This window comes from Podarcis erhardii (assembly GCF_964252035.2).
Source record: "Podarcis erhardii genome assembly, chromosome: 2".
Lineage (NCBI taxonomy): Eukaryota > Metazoa > Chordata > Lepidosauria > Squamata > Lacertidae > Podarcis > Podarcis erhardii.
The window spans coordinates 44,370,515-44,391,164 of record NC_138498.1 but is presented as its reverse complement, the minus strand read 5'-3'; the positions used below and the strand labels follow the sequence as shown (position 1 = coordinate 44,391,164).

Here is a 20,650-nt window from a genome sequence, read left to right as displayed (position 1 = left end):
GTGCTCCCTTGTCAACTCACTCTGCTCATTCCAGGCTGCCGTGTGCTCAGATTCATAGGCTGCCTCCCCAACGTTCGGTGCCCCAGCATCACTCCGTGGCCCCCAGTAAAAGATCCGCCCTGCCAGACTCTCCAGTTTCTGTAGTGCCGACATCTTACACCCTTTGTCCTTGCTGGAGTTTTGAGAGTTCACCTCAGCTCCATGGCTCATGTTTCTCTTTTATTTTATCACCGGTTCTTTTCCTCTGCCCCAGCTCTGCTCTTGGAGCAAACACAGCCAAGCAGCTCAATCAGGATCCAGGAGGGCACTCTCTTCAGTCATTGCTATTTGCCAACAGGTAGAGGCAGCGGCACTGCTTTTCCTGTCCCGCCACAGGAAGAGAGGGGTAAAGGCAGCAACTGGAGAACAGACACAGTCCCAGATTCAGCAGAGCTCTTAACATTCCCCTCCAACTGATTCACACAGGCATTTGGCTTGAGCCGACTGCTCTCGACTTCCATCAAACCCACCTCCCTGGACCATAGCATTCATGTCAGTTCAGCAACAAGTCTGGGGCAGCCATCCATATCAGGTTTTCCCAAGCCCCCACGCTAAGGTTCAGAAAGGCTCCAAGACAGTTCATTCCATATTCTCTCTGTTTAGAAAGAAATACCGGGAGCCTGGTCACTTACACAGCTGATCAGAGGGTGAACAGCAGGCAGATTTGATTAATACAGAGGGAGGAAGGCCTGCCAGATCAGCAGTAGCAAGGACTATGCAATGAGGCTTAAAATAGCTCACAAATTCTCCGAATCTCTTTTGCCCTCAGGGCTGAAGGTAGGGCAAATAAGGAAATTGTCAGGTAGGGAAGCCCTATTATCTTCCAAAACGAGGTGATTCTTTAACAGAAAGAAGAAACAATTGAAGGAGAGAGGGAGACTGAGATAGAATCATAGAATTGTAGAGTTGGAAGGGACCAAGATGTTCAGATAACTTGATGAAACTAGAGCACGCCAAAGCAAACCTCTGATGCTGTAGATGGAATAAGACAAGGTGTGGCCCCCCAAAAGTCAAAGTAGGATCTCATTCAAGCCCATATCCCCTTGGATGCTCCATGTTCTGGAGATAGAAATCACTCTTTCTAAGCACTAATACAACATTCCAAGGGTGAACATTCATTTGCAGAATGGCAGTCCTCATAACTTCTGGATTCTATTGCTAAGCAGCCCCCAAAAGCTCATATTCTCTGAATGAAGCAAAAGATTACTGCACAGTCCAGAGTGTGTGGATAAACACGGGAAGAGAAACCAGAAATCTTGCTTCTAAAACTTTGTCCTTCTCTCAAGGTTAAGAAGCCTTTCTTAGGCAAGGCCATCCAGAACAGAGAAGAATGGAGGTAAGGAAAAGGAAAGAAGAAAAAATACAGTCTCTTCCTCATAGGACTGCTTGCCAAAGAGCTTTAAAAATATTAGATGTCACAGTGGACCTCCAAAGAACAACCAAGTCATAAGGGACAGGAAGGAGTTATTGCTTTAGCCCCCCAAAGCTACGCAGGACATAAGTGACCAACCGGCCAACCAAGTGCATCCACAGAAAAAGCTGGGTCCAAAACTGGAAGCTGAATTCGGAGTCGCCTTCCCACATACTCTGAGGACTACGGGGTTCAGTTTCCATATCGCTGTTTCCAGACGACAGCCTTGTTCTCTACGCCTTCAGCACAGATCCAGACTCAGTTCATTCTGCCTGTGCTGCAACTCTCCATTGTCCCTCAAAGCAGAGCTGGCTCTTGATTCAGAGACTGTCTGCAGGGCAAGCAGAGCAAGCAGTGTGGCAGGGTAGCTTGCGGTATTGTTTCAGGAAAAGCCCCAAAGGAACAGCCTTGAAGTGGGAAGAAGAAGAGAAGAGGCTGGGCATGGTGCCAGCTTTGTACAAAGTCCTTAAAGGAACAGGCCACCAACTTTGCATCTTCTGCACTAATGTTCAGCAAAACATGCACACAAAGGTTGTCCATGAGGAAACTACCCTCCACCTTTGTCCATTCTCTTTGCTGAAACTGCTGAGATGCACCAGCTTAAGGACTGAAACTCTGAACTATTAACTAAGAATGCAAAGAGGATCTGCATTTCATAAAGTTCAGAAAGCCTCTCTGCAGGCCAACACTTTATCATCATTCAGATCACAAAGCAAGAACATAGTCACTTCCTCTGAGAGCAGTCAGATTTGACTACTGCCAAAGACAGCTTACTGAACTAGGTAGACTAATGATGCACCCAGGAAGAACAACTTCTCACATGGCTGGAAAATGCTTCAAACTGAGTATTAAGCATGCCATTTCTGGAAATCCAAACAATTATTCTAGACCCGACTTACAGAAAAGACAAAAGTTCACAACAACTACTGTTCATACTGCAAATCCATTGGGTGCATGTTAACGCATCTCTAGCAGAAAAACAAAGGAAATAATGAGACTCTCCTTCACAGTACAACAATTCAGATGAATCAATCCAGATCAAATACATCAATGTGATATGTAGCAGAAGCAGAGCAAACAATTTCCTTCCTAGACTGACTTGTAGACAGTAGTAGAAACCAAGTACTTAGAGCAGGGTAGACCTACTAACTGCAGATAAGTTGCAAGGTTTCCAAGCTCTCAAGAAGTTAGAAATCTTAATTTGTGGCATTAAAAAACAAACAGGTTCTCACCTTTGAAGACACAGAAAGGGTTAAACATTGTGCAGGTGAGGCTTCATTAGATCAGGTGATTTTTTTATTTTTTTTGTCATCCCAGGAGGCAAATCTCTGACGGGTTCAGCACAAAAGCTTAAAATATTTTTTAATGAGCATGCTGGAATAAATGCAACCAGCCACAGCGGCAGAAAGCAATGGTTGTGTAAGACATGGAATGGCACACCAAGAGGACAGGTGGAAGAGTCCTTGAGGTGCTCTGCCCTCCTCAGCAATTTCCGTGCCTCTGACTTAGCAGGGTTACCCTTCAACACTACAAGCAGATATGCAACCAGATGAAGAAAACCTACTGTATTTTTCCATGTATAAGACTAGGTTTTCCCCCCCTAAAAATAATGTCAAAAATTAGGGGCATCTTATACTGTACACGGCTACATCTCCCCCCATTTTCTTAAATCTTGAGTCCCCCAAGATAGACGTCTTATAGACGGAAAATACAGTAACTGGAAAGGCTAAGTGAATTGACAGTTTGGGATGACAGCAAGTGGTCTGTACAAGTAAATTCTGTGCCCATAATACCTTTACCATAATACTGCTACATCAAAGTTCTCATCAGTTTTTGCCACATACAATTGTGCGAAGGGGAGAAAGGTGCTGTATCCTACCTCCAGGATCAGAGGTGGCACACCTCTGTATACCAGTTGCTGGAGTGCACATATCCTATCCTACCTCCTCCCAATATCTGGTTGGCCATGGTGGGAAACAAGATGCTAAATCATATCAGCTTTTGATTGGACCCAGCAGGGCTCTTCTTATATCATTAACTACTTGGGGGTCAACCCCTGCCCCCCCCCAATTTGGCAGAGCTATTGTAGCGTAACATAAACTATCAACTAAAGGACAATTAATGCCTTTTTAATTACACACATTTTGAAGCCCAAACATTTAGATGCTGGTACAGATAGATGTGCCATTAAAATTAGGGCTGTACAAGATGCCTTTCACACAGTTAGCAATTGCATTAATGGCCTTTAAAAAAAAGGAACTTAGTAGGCACAGGGATTCAGTATGAATTGGCAGGAGAACAGGGAGCTTTAACCTCTTACTGCTGCTGCAATCCTTATCTGGATTGGGAGTTCCACACCTGCCATTTGCAGTGGAAGAAAAGCTTCCAGATTACACATGGACAAGTCTTCAGTTGCTCAGAGGTGGCCACTGGCAAGCAAAATTCAGGATACTACTTCATAGACTCTGAACAGGGGGTCAACTTGTCTTGGAGCAATGCACCTTGGGAACAAGCAAAATCAAACTGTGCTACCATCAGCTTTGTTTCTCAGAAATGGAACACGTCTTTCTTTTGAAGTCTGAATATATCACCTCATCACTATATATCTTTCAAATGTACCAAATTGATAGGTAATGGAACCAATTTTCTCATTATGTACACTCAATACCAGAATGTACTTAGTGGCATCCTCTTCCAACTGCACCTATTGGACTGTCACAACACTCTTTAGAACTGGATCTCAGAACTTGCGAGTAAGATACAGAAGCCCCCCCCTTTTTTTTTCAGAAAGGAAAGTGAATATTTGGGACTTGAGGATATTTCAGACTTTTATTTCTTGGCACACTCTGCCAGCAGATTCTTTTGACAGAGCTCTTTCTGTTCTTTGCTACCTTACAATGAACCCAATTTCATATGTCAGATACTGGGAGTGTATAATCGGTTAAGCTGACTCCCTGGGAACTTGGGTCACCCTAATTGGCTGAAAGAATCATCTGGTACGATACGACTCCCTGCCATTCCAAGCAGCCTGGAATACTTCACTAAGAATGAAAGTGGTTAGAAACATGAAGCTCCGACACAGAAGCTACAAACGAAACACTGAGGAATGCTTCTCAGTTAAAACATGCCAGGCAATATTATTTAATTTGACATATTTAACACTGCCTCTTAACCAGAATGATTCATAAGAGGGCTCACAATGTGCAAAAGTCATGCCTTAAAGCCACAGTAAAGAGCAATAGGTAGCAAATAAAAATCAGATAATGACCTGCATCAGAATTAGTTAAAACAAAGATGGTTGGGGAAGCTGAATCTTTTAATTTCTGCTAACAGACTGTGGTTAACTACTGGCCATTCCTTTCCCTACATTTCAGTAATTGCTGGTGGTGTAAACTGATGTAAATCAATTAGGTAGCACTGACCACCTGAATTTTGATGTGTGAGTTGTACCACTCACCAGATAGAGTGAGATATGCAACAATTAGTGCTTTTAGAGGGCGGGTTTCTGCACATTTGTTATTATTTATAAAATACTAGTAGATGGAGTCCTCCATTAATTGGCAAGCACAAAATATAAGTGGTTACCAATGGAGGTTGCAGAAATGGCAAGAAACATGCTTATACATGCTGTGCACATTATTATACTTAACTAAAATGTGAAAGTCAGCTATGTCCCTTTAGTTCATTATCCATTCCCAGCACTTTAACAAGTTTGCTGCCGAGAGCCACAGTTTTCACCGTAAAATCCTCCAGTTATGTTTGTCTGCATATTTTCTGTCTTATGTATTTTCATAAACAAGTCTTAAATCACACCTGAAAACTTTAATGAGAGAAAGGAAGGAGAATTGGTGAATAGTCTTTGTTTTTAAAACAAATGCAATAAAGCATTGCAATAATGTTTTAAAAATGGCTTCTGAATTCAAAATGCCAAACCACTACCAAATAATGAATTATGCTCACTGGAAAATATTGTTTAGAAACTATTGGCAGAGTTTTATCCTGATGTTTGCAGCATCAGCGTATCAATGTTTAGAATGAGACATCAAGAGATATACCATCAAGCCAAAGAGCAACACTTTAGAATTGGAGCACCACACTTACAGAGTTCCATACCCGCTAATGTAACATGATATCAGGGTTTGCATAGTTAATGCAAGCTTGCCAGTAAGCCCAAGCTACTCAGGAAAGCTAGGGCTTTGTCTGTGTGAAGTCTCCAAACAGCTTTTTTTTAAAAAAATAAATGTCAGAATTTTAATTCTCCCCCTCCTCCGTTTGCTGACAGCAATGTAATCAAGAGGTATTCTGTGAAAAATAAGGGCGTCTCAGACTCATCCAACACAAGGTACAGAACAACATTGAACTACAACTATCCTGATAGGAGATCACAAAGGGTGGTGATCCCATTACACAACTTCCCCACAAAAAAAGGCAAAACTTCACAGCAACATCATTTTTTTCTTCCACAAATCTGAACCCCACAATGAGGATATCACACATTCTCACGCACATTTTCCACAGCCAGGCTGGACAAGTTGGTTTCATTCTCAATACAGCTGGCAGGTATAAAGCATGAAATAGTAGTATTGTCAACCAGCAGCTAAATTCACCAATGCTGTCCATCCTTCTGACTGTTCCCTGTTCCAAAATGCTGAACCCAGCATACCAGTCTAAAGTAGGACTACAACTCCCATCTTAGCCGACCATGGGTCATGCTGACTGCAGCAGATGGGAGTCCAACAAAAGCTGGTAGACCAGAAATCAACTTGACCTAAAGGCTTTGTGTAACAAAACAGTACGGCTCAGTGCAATATGGTGACCTCTACACAATAAGTACAAGTCAGAATAAGCTGCACCTTAGGTACTCACACCGGGTGACGCTGTGGGTAAAACCTCAGTGCCTAGGACTTGCTGATCGCATGGTCAGCGGTTCCAATCCCCGCAGCGGGGTGAGCTCCCGTTTTTTGGTCCCAGCTCCTGCCCACCTAGCAGTTCGAAAGCACGCCTAAGTGCAAGTAGATAAATAGGTACCGCTTTATAGCGGGAAGGTAAACGGCGTTTCCATGTGCTGCACTGGTGCTGGCTCGCCAGAGCAGCTTCGTCACACTGGCCACGTGACCCGGAAGTGTCTCCGGACAGCGCTGGCCCCCGGCCTCTTAAGTGAGATGAGTGCACAACCCTAGAGTCTGTCAAGCTTGGACCGTACGGGCAGGGGTACCTTTACCTTTACCTTTTACCTTAGGTACTCACACATCTACATGTAATGGGGCCTGGATGTATATTGTTTTCACAATGTGTATACACACACACATATGTCCCCCCCCCCACCTTCCTATAGATAGTGCTTGAGGTATGAAGAATAGCAAGAAAAGACATGGCCATTATGTTTGCTGGCTGATCAGCTAAAATCCATTCCTCTCTCAAAGTGGCTCCTTGCTCTGTGAACAGGATTGCAAAGGAGAGAATGAAGATACCAATATAGCTCTTGCAACAATCAGTTGGGATTTGAAAGTGATCCTTCTTTGCAGCCTCAACCTTACATGGCTTTGTAAAGTTTATCTAGATGTAAACTGGAAGATTTATCTACATGTTAAGGATTTCTCATTGCATCAAGCAGGCTTACTTCCAAAGTACACATTGTTAGGATCTGACTGTTTGCGATATTTTAGCACCTCGCTACACATAATGCATTGCTAATGAGTGTTCCACTTTCTGAAACCTTATTCCCTTATATGTACTTCACACCCTCTCTCACCATATACCGTAGCTCTAAAGCCACAGGTTTGCTCTCAAGAGGCACATGTATGTGCTAAGAGCTTTGCAAAAGGAGATCTCCGACAACATGACTATTTTCTGGCATAGTAACACATATTACAACTCCAACATTAGCACTTCCACACATTCTAGCACACTGAGGCAACTTCTGAGATTACCCGCATCTCTTATGCTCGTGTCTTTTGTGATTGATGCAGAAACAGATAATCTTATCTGCAAAAGGTATCATCAACCATTTTCTCTTTCCCAAACCAAGTAATAACTGAACAAAGAGCACAGAGCACAAACGGTACACTTTGCCAACAATTACAAGTGACATACACACCCCATGGTTCTTCTCATTAATTGGTAACAAGAGATGCTCGAATCATACATTCTGAAACTGGCAAACCAATCAGCATTCTACCGTCTTTAGAAACCATGTGCAACACCCCCCTCTGGTGGCTGGACCACAGGGAATGGTGCTGGGCCACATCTCTCTCTCAAAACTCTTTTCTGTGGCCAAGTGTCCCTTGAACTTTTCCATTCATCTGAAGTACTTTGCAGATGGTGGATCAGATCACGAACTGGAAGCAGCACAGTTGGAATTAAGTAATGCTTCTCAACCTGTTACCTCTCAACCTATGTTAAAAAGAATAAAGAGTAAGCACTGAAGGGTGCATAAAGCCTTCCACTCAGCACTCTATTCATACGTTGGCTGTTGGAAGCTGAATGCACACCAAGCCAAGCAATACAGCTGCATCACAAGGTACCCATTCATTTGAAGTGAACCCCGATGAGTCTGCTTCTGAAAGCAAACAAGTACATCACATGGAAAGTTACATGAGTGGGTCACATATACTCTACTGCAGTTAAGCCTGTAAAAGCAAAATTCAGTTAGCTGGTGACTCTTCCATGTAATGATCATCTGCTACAAACAATACAAGTATGACTGACTGGTGACCCCAGTTAAAGATTTTCAGTATGGCCCTGATGCTGAACAAAATCAAGAATTTTGCTTGTGTGATCTTTTGGGTTCTCTCCTGGCCATTAAAAAATAAATAAATCTCCACACTGCACAACCATAGCAAAGGAGCCGAGATTAAGATGTATAACAAAAAGAAAAAAACTTATGAAAGTAAAGTCTGACTTTCCAGAAGTATTCCACCTTTATATAATTTTGTTTGCTTTGTTTTTTCTTTGCACACATCCTAAACAAAACTCACTAGAAGATAAAATGGATTCCTTTTTCAAGAGTAACACCACTTTCCCTATTTTCACTGCTTGCATCTTAAACGATCTATTCCTTCATTTATATAACCTTCATGCCTTCCCAAGATTCCCATTCCAGTCTGCCAAAAACACCACTAACATTATTTTCCATTCTAGAAAAGCCTAATTCTACATTACACACATCATCGGAACAGAGCTCAAACTTCACAGCCTACTTCTGCATAGCACCAGAGTACTACTTTCCCTATATGGAGAATTAGCAAAGTATTCTATGCTTAACGTAAGAAACACTGAACTTCTCCAGTTCCCCCCAATTCTTAGAAAAGTCATCCCTCTCAACAGCATTTTAACTATAACACACTTACCTCTTTGTAGCATCTCAATACGAAGTTTGGGTTTCAATCAGAACATTTATGTACAATCATAATTTAATCAATAAGCTCTGGGACCATCAACCAGCCCTAACAAATAATGCTCTCTCTTAATAATTTAACATAGGAATCTAAAGTGTGGAAATTCCCTCTGTTAGCCACTTGCCACGCTCCACTCTAAAGAACTCAGTCCCACGGTAACCACAGATTTTTAGGGCCTTGTACAAACTGTCCCAACAGAAATAAAAATCCTCTCCCTCAAGGAACGTAAACCTGAATTACTACCAGTTCTGACCTGCTGCAGTGCAAACCTGCAAGAGGCCAAGACAGGGAAAGGTAACCAGATGGGATTATGTTAAGACCGAACAGCATGTTATAATCAAAGGGCCTACCTTTTCTTAAATTATCAGCCTGCAGAAGCCACACGGTACAGCTAAGTACATCAAAGCCATTCTTCACCTTCCCAAGTCCCTCAATCGGGCCCAAACAGAAGCCACCTCACATTAAGAGTGGGAAATCTCTCTACTTCTCAGCTCCACCGATCCTGTCACATTCCCCTCCCTCCGCCCGGGGTGAAGACCGGGGCTGCCTGTCCCTAGACAAAACCACAACACCTCCTCCTTGGACCCCTGAGAGGGCTGGCATCATAGACTCAGAGCCTCTTCTTCTCCCCGGGCTACCCAGCCTATTACTCCCCCTCACCTCCGACCTCCATCTTGCCAGTCTGGAGTGTGGCTTCTCTTCCCCTATGGCTCCCCAGAAGGCCCAATCCATACTACAGCTTTGCCAGCTCTCTGGGAGACCAGATCCAAGGGGCAGAGAGAGGGGGGGGTGGAGTGAAACAGCCAGCTTAAAAGGCCTAAAGCCAGACCCTGTAAAGAACAAGAGTAAGGATCAAACCCTTCCGAGGCCCAGGAGCCTGCCTTTGGCACATACTTTTAAGAAACGCAAGCGGAGCACATCTGGCCCCGGGCCTGCCTGGTCTGATCTCCAGTGATCTCCTGCAGAACTGGGAGGGCGTGGCCAGAGCAGAACCCTCAGCACACAGGCCTGCTGCCCCACGCCCGATTGGCTGTTTCGCTTCGTTCAAGTTTGTATAACAAATCAAAACTAGGTGACTGAACACAGTTATAATAATAATACTTTATTATTCATACCCTGTCTGTCTGGCTGGGTTTCCCCAGCCACTCTGGGATGCTCCCAACAGGATATTAAAAACACGATAAAAGATCAAACACCGAAAACTTCCCTAGACAGGGCTGCCTTCAGATGTCTTCTAAACGTCAGAGAATTGTTTATTCCCTTGACATTTTGATGAGAGAGTGTTCCACAGGGCGGGTGCCACTACCGAGAAGGCACTCTGCCTAGTTCCCTGTAACCTTACTTCTTGCAGTGAGGGAACCGACAGAAGGCCCTCGAAGCTGGACCTCAGTGTCCAGTCTGAACAATGGGGGTGGAGACGCTCCTTCAGGTATACTTCAGTTATAATGGCCCTCCGTACTCCCCAACTTCACCAGTTTCCGGGCAGTGGACTAGGGGGACTAGGCTAGTCCCCTAAATGTTCCCGGTAAATTAGAGTATTAAAGCATTCAAGTCTGGTGCCTCCTCCTCAAAGCCCAGGAGACTTCTGCCCCCCCCCCCCGGCAACCATCCTCACAAGGTGGTGTTTCTGATCCAAAGTGTTCCCCTACAAAAAAATGTCACTTCACGTCACTGCTTCCGTTTTTAGAATTCATGTCTTTATATAACTCATTCTTCTTTTAGTTTTTCTCTACAGGATTCTCTTATGTTGTTCCATCAGGGTATGGGAGCCGCCATCCACAGCAAGGTCATCTTCTCCAGCTGAAGTACAAAGAAGTATGCATGGCCACAACACCCAGTTTTGTAGAGATGCAAATGAACATTATTTTGTAGAGCCTTTTCACTAGAGTAGGAAATAAATGGCCACCAGATGGCACAAAAAGCATCCATTTTTTCCCTTTTCGTTCAGCACCATTAAACTACAGTATATGTTATTGTGTCAGCTATAGCTAAACTCCACGCTATGTTTGGGCAATGGACGCTATGTTTGGGCAACGGTTAGAATGTCCAGGCTACAGAAACCTAAGTTCAAACCCCCATTCAGCCATGAAGCTTGATGAGTGACCTTGGGCTAGTGACCAAGTTGTTATGAAGATAACGGGGAGGGCTGGGTAAAGAAAGGAGGACCGTGTACATTGTTTTGAGCTCCTTAGGGAAGTAGAATATAAAAGTACAGTAATAAATAAATACAACAGCAAAGCTCTTAATGGGGGTAGATTGCTGACAATATATTACATCCGTTATCAAACATTTGCATGCATTGCCAGTGTGCTTCTAAGCACACATCAAAGTATATTTGATATTTAAAGCCCTGAACCAAAGTTATCAGAGGCATACCACCACTATTATGTGCATGGGGACACTGGAAAAGCAATGCTTAACAGTTCCCTTGTTTGTGGCAGGAGGATGAGGGGTCCGCTTTGGAACACTATTCCTAAGGAATGCATTTAATGAACTCTTGCATCAGCTTTCAAAAGTATAATGTTTAAGATCCTTTTAGGAGGGTGTTTGGGTTAGAGGCATGTCCAATGGTTGCATTTTCTCTTTGCTCTTAATGATTTGTGTTTTCTTTTTCTTTTTTAAAAAATCTGTCAACTGAAATGACTTTTGAAGTCTAAACAAGCAAGGCTAAAAGCTGCTAAATAAATAGCAAACACACAAGACCGGGTACTGTATTTGTAGTTTCCAATCTTCCATGTACGAGAAATTCATCAGGAAAGAGCCAAAACCCAATCACTGTATCGTGCTACAATAAGGCTCTGGCCTGTAAGTCTTATCTAACCTGATCAATACAATTATTAGCCATTACACCTTTGCAAAAACGTTACAAGTGGAATGGCTCACAACACAATCCCACACTTGAACCACAGGGCAACAGAAGGTTAAACTTCAAGTTTGTTCTCCTAACTAGAATTGCCAGAAAACATTCCACAGGCCAGGCGCTGATAGTCTTAAATGCATCATGGCTGAAGAACGTGCCTGATCTGGTCTGTGGATGCCCAAACCACTCTCCTATTCCTGCCAAAACTACAAATGCACTAATTTGTAATACTCCCTCACTTATCCACCAAGGTTTACAGCATGCTACAAGTTAGCAAGAGGCAGTAGTCACTCAAGCCAGTTTGTCATTGTCATTTAGACAGCTTCTGTCTCCATTTAAACATAATAGGGTTCTCTTGAGCAATATGTCCAATCTTCCCCCCCCCCCGTTTTTTGTAATTTAGTAGACAGACCCCTTTACTGTCTTCGGTCTGAAATCACCTCTTGATTAACCTACTAACAAACAGAACAGGTTGATCAGGAAACGAATCATTCTGGTCAAGGATTTCAGTACTCAGGGTCAATGCTCAGTTTTACACATTAAAACTGGAAGGGAAGGGACGTTGCTACTGCAGCCACCAGGTTTAAAACAATCATGAGAATATAATTAAGTAACATCATACACCTGTACATTTGTCTTCCTCTGCATCCTAAAGAAGCTAGGAACAAACATTTCTCACCTCCTTTGCACCCCTTTCAAAGCAACCTAACAAAAATCAAACTGGTAGATGTTTGCTACCAGAGAATATAACAGTTTACAGTTATTGGGTGCTCCTGCCTACAGTGCAATTTAAGCTGGTCCAAAAATTTGACCAGAATGTTTTAGGGGTGTCCTAGGCCACTTTGGGGACATCCATAGAGCCTAGTATGGGCCTCAAACCTTATGCTTGACCCCTTGCTTTAGTTGGCACTGTGAATCAAACAGTTATAGAGAAAGGCTCACAGAGTCACCAAGTCATGGCACTGCTAATTGTACATGAACCTCTACAGTGACCCACAGCAGCATATGAGAAAATAAGCAAGCTAGATCTTCTTGAAATTTCAGTTTATTTTGCTGCCTTCCTAATTCAAAAGCCAGCAACAAGGGCAGGGCTAAGAGATATAGAAAGCAACTGCAGGAAATGTTCCGTGTTTCTGTTCCATACATTTTTAAATATAATCTAAAATACTTGGAGCAACTAACAAATCAGGATAAGATCTAGCTGATATAAGAATAAGAAGAGTTCTGCTGGATCAGACCACAGACCTATCTAGTCCAGCATCCTATTCTCAAAGGGGCCACTCAGACCTACAGGAAGTCAACAACCAGGTCACAATCATAACAGCAATTTCTCCCCTCGTGCTTCCTGACAAACAGTATTCAGAAGCACATCACCTCTGACACGTGAGATTATACACAGCCACCATGACCAGGAGCCTTAAAGTTGGTGATTGGTGACCATCACAACATTTGTGACAGCATGTAGTTTAACTATGCCCTGCATGAAGATATACTTCCTTTTGTGTGCCCTGGAACTTCCAACATTCAACATCTAGTTCTATTTTTATGAAGGGGAGGAAAACTTCTCTATCAATTTTCTCCACATCGTACTGTTAGATCAGTTTACAGATAGATACAGATTGTGGAAATTTGATGGACGCTCCCTCTGCACCAAGACCACAAGGCAACAGGATTAGGTCAACCCAGGAGAAAGGGAGCATGAAGCTAGTAGCACAAAGTCCAAAAACATTTCCCAAATCAGAAGCAGGACTTATAAACTGTATAACCCCACCCCATTGCCAACCCTCTCGTTTTACACCTCTCCCACACCCAACCCCTCACAACTGGCTCAACCCCCACCCACAAAATTGCCCAAAACGCCAAATAAACTTCCCCCTATCTCCCTACTTCTGCTTCATTTGCAGATTTCCTTCCGGCAGCAGCAGGGAGAGGGCCTCTTCATTCTCCTGCCCCGCCGCCTTTGCAGATGGTAACAGAGGGAGCTCAGCAAGGCCTGCCTGGGTGGCCAACTCTGCCAAGTTTACCTTCCTGGGCCGCTGACCTGTTTCCTCTACACACACCCATATTGTGGTAGCAATGACAGAGCGTGTAGGAAGGCCTGCCTGGGCTGCCCACCTGCCCATTTCACTGGTCTGCTTGCTTGTGCTGCAGGCCTGAGCTGCTGGCTTTCTGCCTTCCCTCCACCCCAGGATGGCAGTGGCAACAACAGTGGGAGCACAGGAAGGCCTGCCTGTGGTATGTGAATGCCTGTACACTCGTCTGTGTGATAAGGGATGAGTGCAAATATAGTAGAGAGAGATGTGGCAGGTTGTTGCATTTACTGATCCTTGGAAATTACCCACCTGGTGACTAACCTGTCTGCAACACTTCAGAAAGCAACACAGAATCTTGGAGGAAGTGACAAGGAGAACAGCACTTAAGGGCTTGGGCTACCAAATCTTGAAGGAGCCCCTACGCCCCTTAACGGCAGCAATCCAAACAGAAACTCAGCAGGTGACTCCAGCAAGATTCCGCTGCTGGATACCCGCTTGTCACAGTCATTAAAGCCATAGGAATCCTGCCAGAAACATGTGCTGACTACCCTACACAGGAGAATGAAATGAGCAGCACTTTGCTTTTAAGACGTTTCAAGCAACTTAAAAGGTAAAGGTACCCCTGCCCGTACGGGCCAGTCTTGACAGACTCTGGGGTTGTGCGCCCATCTCACTCAAGAGGCCAGGGGCCAGCGCTGTCCGGAGACACTTCCGGGTTACGTGGCCAGCGTGACATCGCTGCTCTGGCGAGCCAGAGCCGCACACGGAAACGCCGTTTACCTTCCCGCTGGTAAGCGGTCCCTATTTATCTACTTGCACCCGGAGGTGCTTTCGAACTGCTAGGTTGGCAGGCGCTGGGACCGAGCAGCGGGAGCGCACCCCGCCGCAGGGATTCGAACCGCCAACCTTTCGATCGGCAAGTCCTAGGTGCTGAGGCTTTAACCCACAGCGCCACCTGCGTCCCACTTCAAGCAACTTAAGAGCTGGCTAATATCTAAATGCTATGTATTATGAAGCATTTGCACACTAAAAAAACCAAAACCAATTAAGTGTGAAATCATCCCTGGATTCTACAAAGGAATGTACAAAAGGTTGCTCAGCGTTCATACTCCAGTTTGTTAAGGCAGTAAATTACTCTTTAAACACATTTTAAACCAGCCATCTTGATTGCAAAGAGTGGATTTTTACACTGATCAATGAGTGCTTACAGGTGCAGCAGGGACCCAATTCATGTCAGCAATTTGAATTCTGACTTACGGGGTTGTAGTAATTTCTTGATGCTTTTGAATTATGGTGCTGGAGGAGACTCTTGAGAGTCCCATGGACTGCAAGAAGATCAAACCTATCCATTCTGAAGGAAATCAGCCCTGAGTGCTCACTGGAAGGACAGATCGTGAAGCTGAGGCTCTAATACTTTGGCCACTTCATGAGAAGAGAAGACTCCCTGGAAAAGACCCTGATTTGGGAAAGATGGAGGGCACAAGGAGAAGGGGACGACAGAGGACGAGATGGTTGGATTGTGTCTTCGAAGCTACAAACATGAGTCTGACCAAACTGCGGAAGGCAGTGGAAGACAGAAGTGCCTGGCGTGCTCTAGTCCATGGGGTCATGAAGAGTCGGACACGACTAAACGACTAAACAACAACAACAGTAATTTCTTGAAGATCATTCATGATCTACACATGATGGACACATTGTGTGAAACAGCTACATGCACCTATGCACATGGCAAGGAACGGCCTTGGTTGACTCCCCAGATGTGTACATGCTATGAAACAGATGCTTAGACACTTCAAAATTATGTAGCCGAAGTTCCACCACTTGAACCTTTACTCTGTGAGGTATGAAGTGTTCCCGACACTGTGCTACTCATACAAATGAACAGTTGTTGCTTCCTTATTAGCCTTTACCTACCATACTACCTCTTCATAAAAAATAACCCCCCTTGGCATATTTGCCACCCCACCCTTCAGCTCCAAAGCGCACAAAACTTTCAAAGTCCATTATTGGCTTTGTAAGCTCAGGTTTGACCTCATTTTACCAAAAGTTCCTGCTAGTTTACTCTGATCTTTAATAGAGTTCCAATTTCTCATCTTAATCATCAGTGCGAGCTCACACTTTTAACCTACCAAGAACCCTAAAACATCTGGGATCCCATGCACATCAAACTCTTCCTTGAAGACAGCATCAGTCACATAACTGGGAGAACCTAATGAGGAGAGCAAGAACTGCTGGGGCTTGTTCGGAACCTTGGAAGAACGGAGTGCCAATTACATGGGCAAGGAAACAGTTTCATATTTTGATAGTGTACACAGATAAAGGTTTCTTACATTTTCCTCTCCTGTCTGCATCTTCTGAAGAAACTTCTTACGGTAATCACAGCTTACTCCTAACACCTTTCCCCAACTCCAGGGAGTTCTTTTGCTACTTGCTGCGGTTACAGCCAGCAGTGGATTTGATTTGTTGGCTGATCTTAAATTATCTCTGGTTTTATAATTTGTTTTATTGTCACTTGAAGGTTGCAGCAGGCCCCGGAGGCCCTTTTGAGGGTGAGAAGACATATAAGTAAACAAAATTTAACCACAAAACCAATGCATATTCTCTAAGTTTTAGTATGTTTTCAGGGACTCTGTGTTCATATTCTTCACCCAAACTCCAGGCTCCCTAGAAGCAAAAGAAGTTTTTTGTGTTGTTTTTTAAAAAATCAGATTAACACATGCTGATAGGGTTTTTTTTTCACTGGGTTGGAAGCCCCAAATCCCTCCACTTTAGATATGGTAGAGAGATCATAGGCAAATCAAATCACTTTCACAAAAGCCAAATCACAAATCTGCAGAGTGAGATGAACCAACTCAATTTCTAATACCAGCTAGATTTTAAGCCTTTGCCAACCTGGTGCCCTCCAGATGTTTGGGGCTACAATTCACAACAGCTTCTGCCAGTATAGCCAATGCTGGAAGCTATAGTTCGAAATACCTGGATGGCACCAGGTTGGAAAAAAGCTGCTTTAAACAACTAAGCTGTCAACCAGCAGTTCTGCCTTTAGTGTAGTTATGCGGAATGAACAGGAAAGTGCAGCTTTTAAAAGGGGGCTTAGATTTCCCAAGACTAGAAGTTAAGGAACCTACTTTTAATATAGTCCCATCAGTGTTGATGGCAACAAACAGAATAATGAGCAGAAAACAGATCCCAGCCCCAAGGACCTTACAGCCTAACAGAAAGATGAGAGACAGAAGAGGAAACCTACCTTTAACTGTGGACATACCTCACGGCTGCTTGTACTGCCTTCTGCAGTCCCCAGCGCCTGCCCTGGAGGCCCCTTGGAACAGCATAGCAGATGCAGGAGGAAGTACGAATTTACAAAAAAAATAATCACCTCACCACCTTTCTGATCAAATAAAGCAGACTCCTCCATTGCCCCAGAGGCTGAACTGGATACAACCCTGTTTATTGGAAGCCCAGATGATCTACGTCTGCCACTGTTCTCCAGCAGAAATGTTTCTGAATCACAATTACTATTATCTGTACTGTATTAACAGACTGCACCAAAAACATATGGCTTTGTGTTTGGAGAAACTAAGATGCAACTAGATTCAGGTAGGTAGCCGTGTTGGTCTGACACAGTCAAAATAAATAAAAAATTAAAAAATAATCCAGTAGCACCTTAAGAGACCAACTAAGTTTGTTCTGGGTATAAGCTTTCGTGTGCATGCACACTTCTTCAGATACCAAGAAGTGTGCATGCACACGAAAGCTTATACTCAGAACAAACTTAGTTGGTCTCTAAGGTGCTACTGGACTATTTTTTTAAGATGCAACTAAAAGAGTTCAGTTTACCAATCCATGGGTTCTCCGTACATTTCATTTATATTTACTTACCATACCAACAGTGTGTCAGCCACAGCTTTGATGCCTATATAGCCACATTTTCTTTGACCAAAGAATTGACAAGCGTTTTGGACCAGAATACCTCAAGGACTGTCTGTAAGTAACCCCTATTGCACTCCAATCCACATTTGAGAGCCGTCTCAGGAGTCAACTCACGTTTGGCAGGTGGCTACAAACAGCAGGACCTATTTGCATTTTTCCAAATCTGTTGGCTAGCCTCTTAAAATCCATTTATCATTTGCACTGAATGATTAATTCAGATAGGTGAAGCTGACAGGAATTGGGGTCCAACAAGATATGGATGTCCACACCTAAGGCACCTCTGTTTTAAACAGACAGTTGCAGAGCTGGAAAGGACCTCCATGTAATGTTGCACAATCCCTACTCAGTCACCAAGTTCCCTGGGCTTGGCACTGCCTCTCAACTTAAACCTACTTCACAAGGTTGTTGTGAGGACAAACTGAGAAGGGGAAGAATCAGGTACTCCACCTTGAACTTATTGGAGGAAAGGTAGGTAGTAGTTGTTATCTAGTTTCAACTTTAAAACCGCCAATGAAAGAGAATCACAATAATTAAGTCATCAGGTTTTTTTAAAAAGGCTACATAAATACAAGAATTGTTCCCCTTCTGAGTTCATTGGAGTAGGCAGGAAGTTTACTTGACCCATCTATCTTCCAGAAATGCCATAATAGACATTTTACACAGAGCCTAGCAGCCAAGCACAGGCATCTGGATGTCCCATTTAATAAAAAGAAACAGTGCTTCTATTAAGTGCACTTCACATAAAAGCTTCACATACATTATATTGGATTAATTGTTTAATTATAGCTGTGCTCTGTTTAATTGAAGTCGTGCTTTGTTTTCCTTTTTAATCCTGCCAGAAATGAGAGCTGGGAGTAAAATTTATCAGCACAGTTTCTTTGTGGATCAAACAACAAATCTGCAAAGAAGTTCCATGCATCAGCAATAGAGGCACAGGTCTAATGTTGCGTCTGCTCCTCAGATCTGTTGAAAGCAACAACAGGGGACAGATTGGACTAGAAAGCTGCAAGGGAGCCCACCTCCAACTGCTGCACATATACCAGGAGAGCTGCAGGCAGAGGCAGATGCAAAGTCCCACTACTTAAACCTTACTGCTTGGATATCATGTGGATAGTGTGCTAAAGTTCCTATTTAACAATTAATAATTACTATTTGTTCCCTTTAAATTTCTTTCATTTGCTAACTGGATTATTCTCTGCAGAAAATAATGATCCACAGAGCATATTTCTACAACAAGCAAGTGTTCAGAAGCCTTGAAGTTTTTTTTACCTAATGGAGCTCATATAATGCATGCTGTTACTTGAGAAAATAGCCTTTGTAATATTTAATAACTGCCAATAAATCATTTGTTGCAAAGGCTAGGAAATAGCTTTTTGACTAGATGACAACTAAGGGATTGGATCTTCTGGACAGAACCCAGAAGGGACCTACAACTAATTAGAAACACAAAATTTCCCCCTTGGTACCCACTCTTGAAAAAAGAGCATTTTAGAGCTAGTATCTGAAATTTCACCAGTTTCCTTAAATGTCTTTATTGAGCTGTGTTTCCAAGTGATGCCCAAAACAGTCTTGGATGGCGACTACAACAAGGTCTTGTATACAGACTTTGTATTTATGGTCAGGTGGGAGACATCACTTATTATCTGTTAGCCTGCCCCTTATAGAGAGGGCCAAGAGATGGCTTTCTGAAACCTTTGTTCACACAAGCAAGCAGGCACACACTGTTGTTTCTTTTGAATGACAATAATAGCTCCATAACATGCAGAATGGCCCTCTATACACTGGCTGCAAAAAAAAGGGGGGGGAGGAAAAAGGAGTTAAGATAAAATTGCTATAAATTGTGGTGGTGCTTCAGACGTGTAATCTGAAATCAACCTGGATTTGAGGTTGTTGGTGTATCTGGGAACTTGTCTTTCTTACATGATGGATGCTGGTAAATTGGATTTTTAAAAGGCAAAATATTAGAATTCGAGTTCTGAGAGAGATACAAGGGAAACTGTGTGTTTCAGGAACTTGGCAGTCTTTTTGTATTATGAATATATTTTCTGTATTATTGCATGAATAGTATCATGGGCTTTGGCTACAGCCATCAATTTATGAACTTGAACTTTATTAGATGACATGCATGCATGCATGTGATGATCAGGCTAAAGTTTTGAAGGATGTTTAGAATTCAATCACAGCTACTCAAGACAATTTTAAGGAAAGTGTCCTTAAATTTTCCCTATCTCGACTTAAAAAACTCCACTTCAAAGTACCATGATCACAATAGAAGGGCAAGGTATACATTTACCTAAATAAAAATAACTTAAGAGTCAGACCTATGCATGATTCCACATACTCCAATATGGTGTAGTATTTGGATTGCTGATAAATCCACGTTTTAAATATATAACAGTATGTTTCAGTCCTTCAGTTAATATTTACAAATGTGCTTTTGAAAGAACCAGTGATCATCGAAGCCATGTACAAGTACCTATGAATCTTGCACTTCATGTTACCCTATGTCACTCATGTCACTCATTTACCTGTGCTTCCCTTCCAGGATATATTCTAAATTCCACAAAATAATATAAATATATTTAGAATCAAACATAAATATAGACATATTTCTACAAGATAAGTGTATCTGCACAAAATATTAATTTGCACAACTTATTTTTAATACACAATGTTGAGTTCTCTTGCTTTGGCAATAGCTATCTTTGTGGTTAATAAAAACAGAATCAATCAGGCTTTTGATGTTCAGGAAGTCCAAAATACTGGTCCATCTCATTCTTAGTACAGAGTCCCTAAATTTCTGGATACTTTTTTTTAATGTATTTTTTATTAAAGGTTTCTTGGTTTACAAAAGTATGTGCAATGTCTCTTTTTTCAAGTTACATTTTCTACAGATCAGTTTCATTTGTTGCGACATTAGTGTTACATTGGGAAGAAAAAGGGGAAAGAGGTGGAGGGGACCATGGAGGGTGGGGATGGG

At 42.9% G+C, this 20,650-nt stretch overlaps 1 protein-coding gene and 1 long non-coding RNA gene across 5 annotated transcripts in view; one reads left to right on the top strand and one right to left on the bottom strand.

Moving 5' to 3' along the window:
- PRKACA (protein kinase cAMP-activated catalytic subunit alpha) overlaps nucleotides 1-20,650 on the bottom strand; it is a 61,321-nt gene that overhangs the window by 38,030 nt on the left and 2,641 nt on the right. Inside the window, exon 1 of one of the 4 annotated variants that reach the window (XM_081850284.1) lies at nucleotides 9,742-9,836. The exons of 1 other annotated variant lie outside the window; for it this stretch is intronic. In XM_081850284.1, the coding sequence (XP_081706410.1) occupies nucleotide 9,742 (1 nt within the window). In that variant the 5' untranslated portion in view covers nucleotides 9,743-9,836. Of the gene's footprint in view, nucleotides 1-20; nucleotides 257-9,507; nucleotides 9,536-9,741; nucleotides 9,837-20,650 lie in introns of those variants that run through there. 2 more of the 4 variants (XM_081850282.1, XM_081850280.1) reach the window with 2 other exon arrangements.
- LOC309335332 lies at nucleotides 9,598-12,816 on the top strand. Its single transcript, XR_014153453.1, has 3 exons — nucleotides 9,598-9,692; nucleotides 10,570-12,288; nucleotides 12,710-12,816. It is a non-coding gene; the product is annotated as an uncharacterized lncRNA (long non-coding RNA).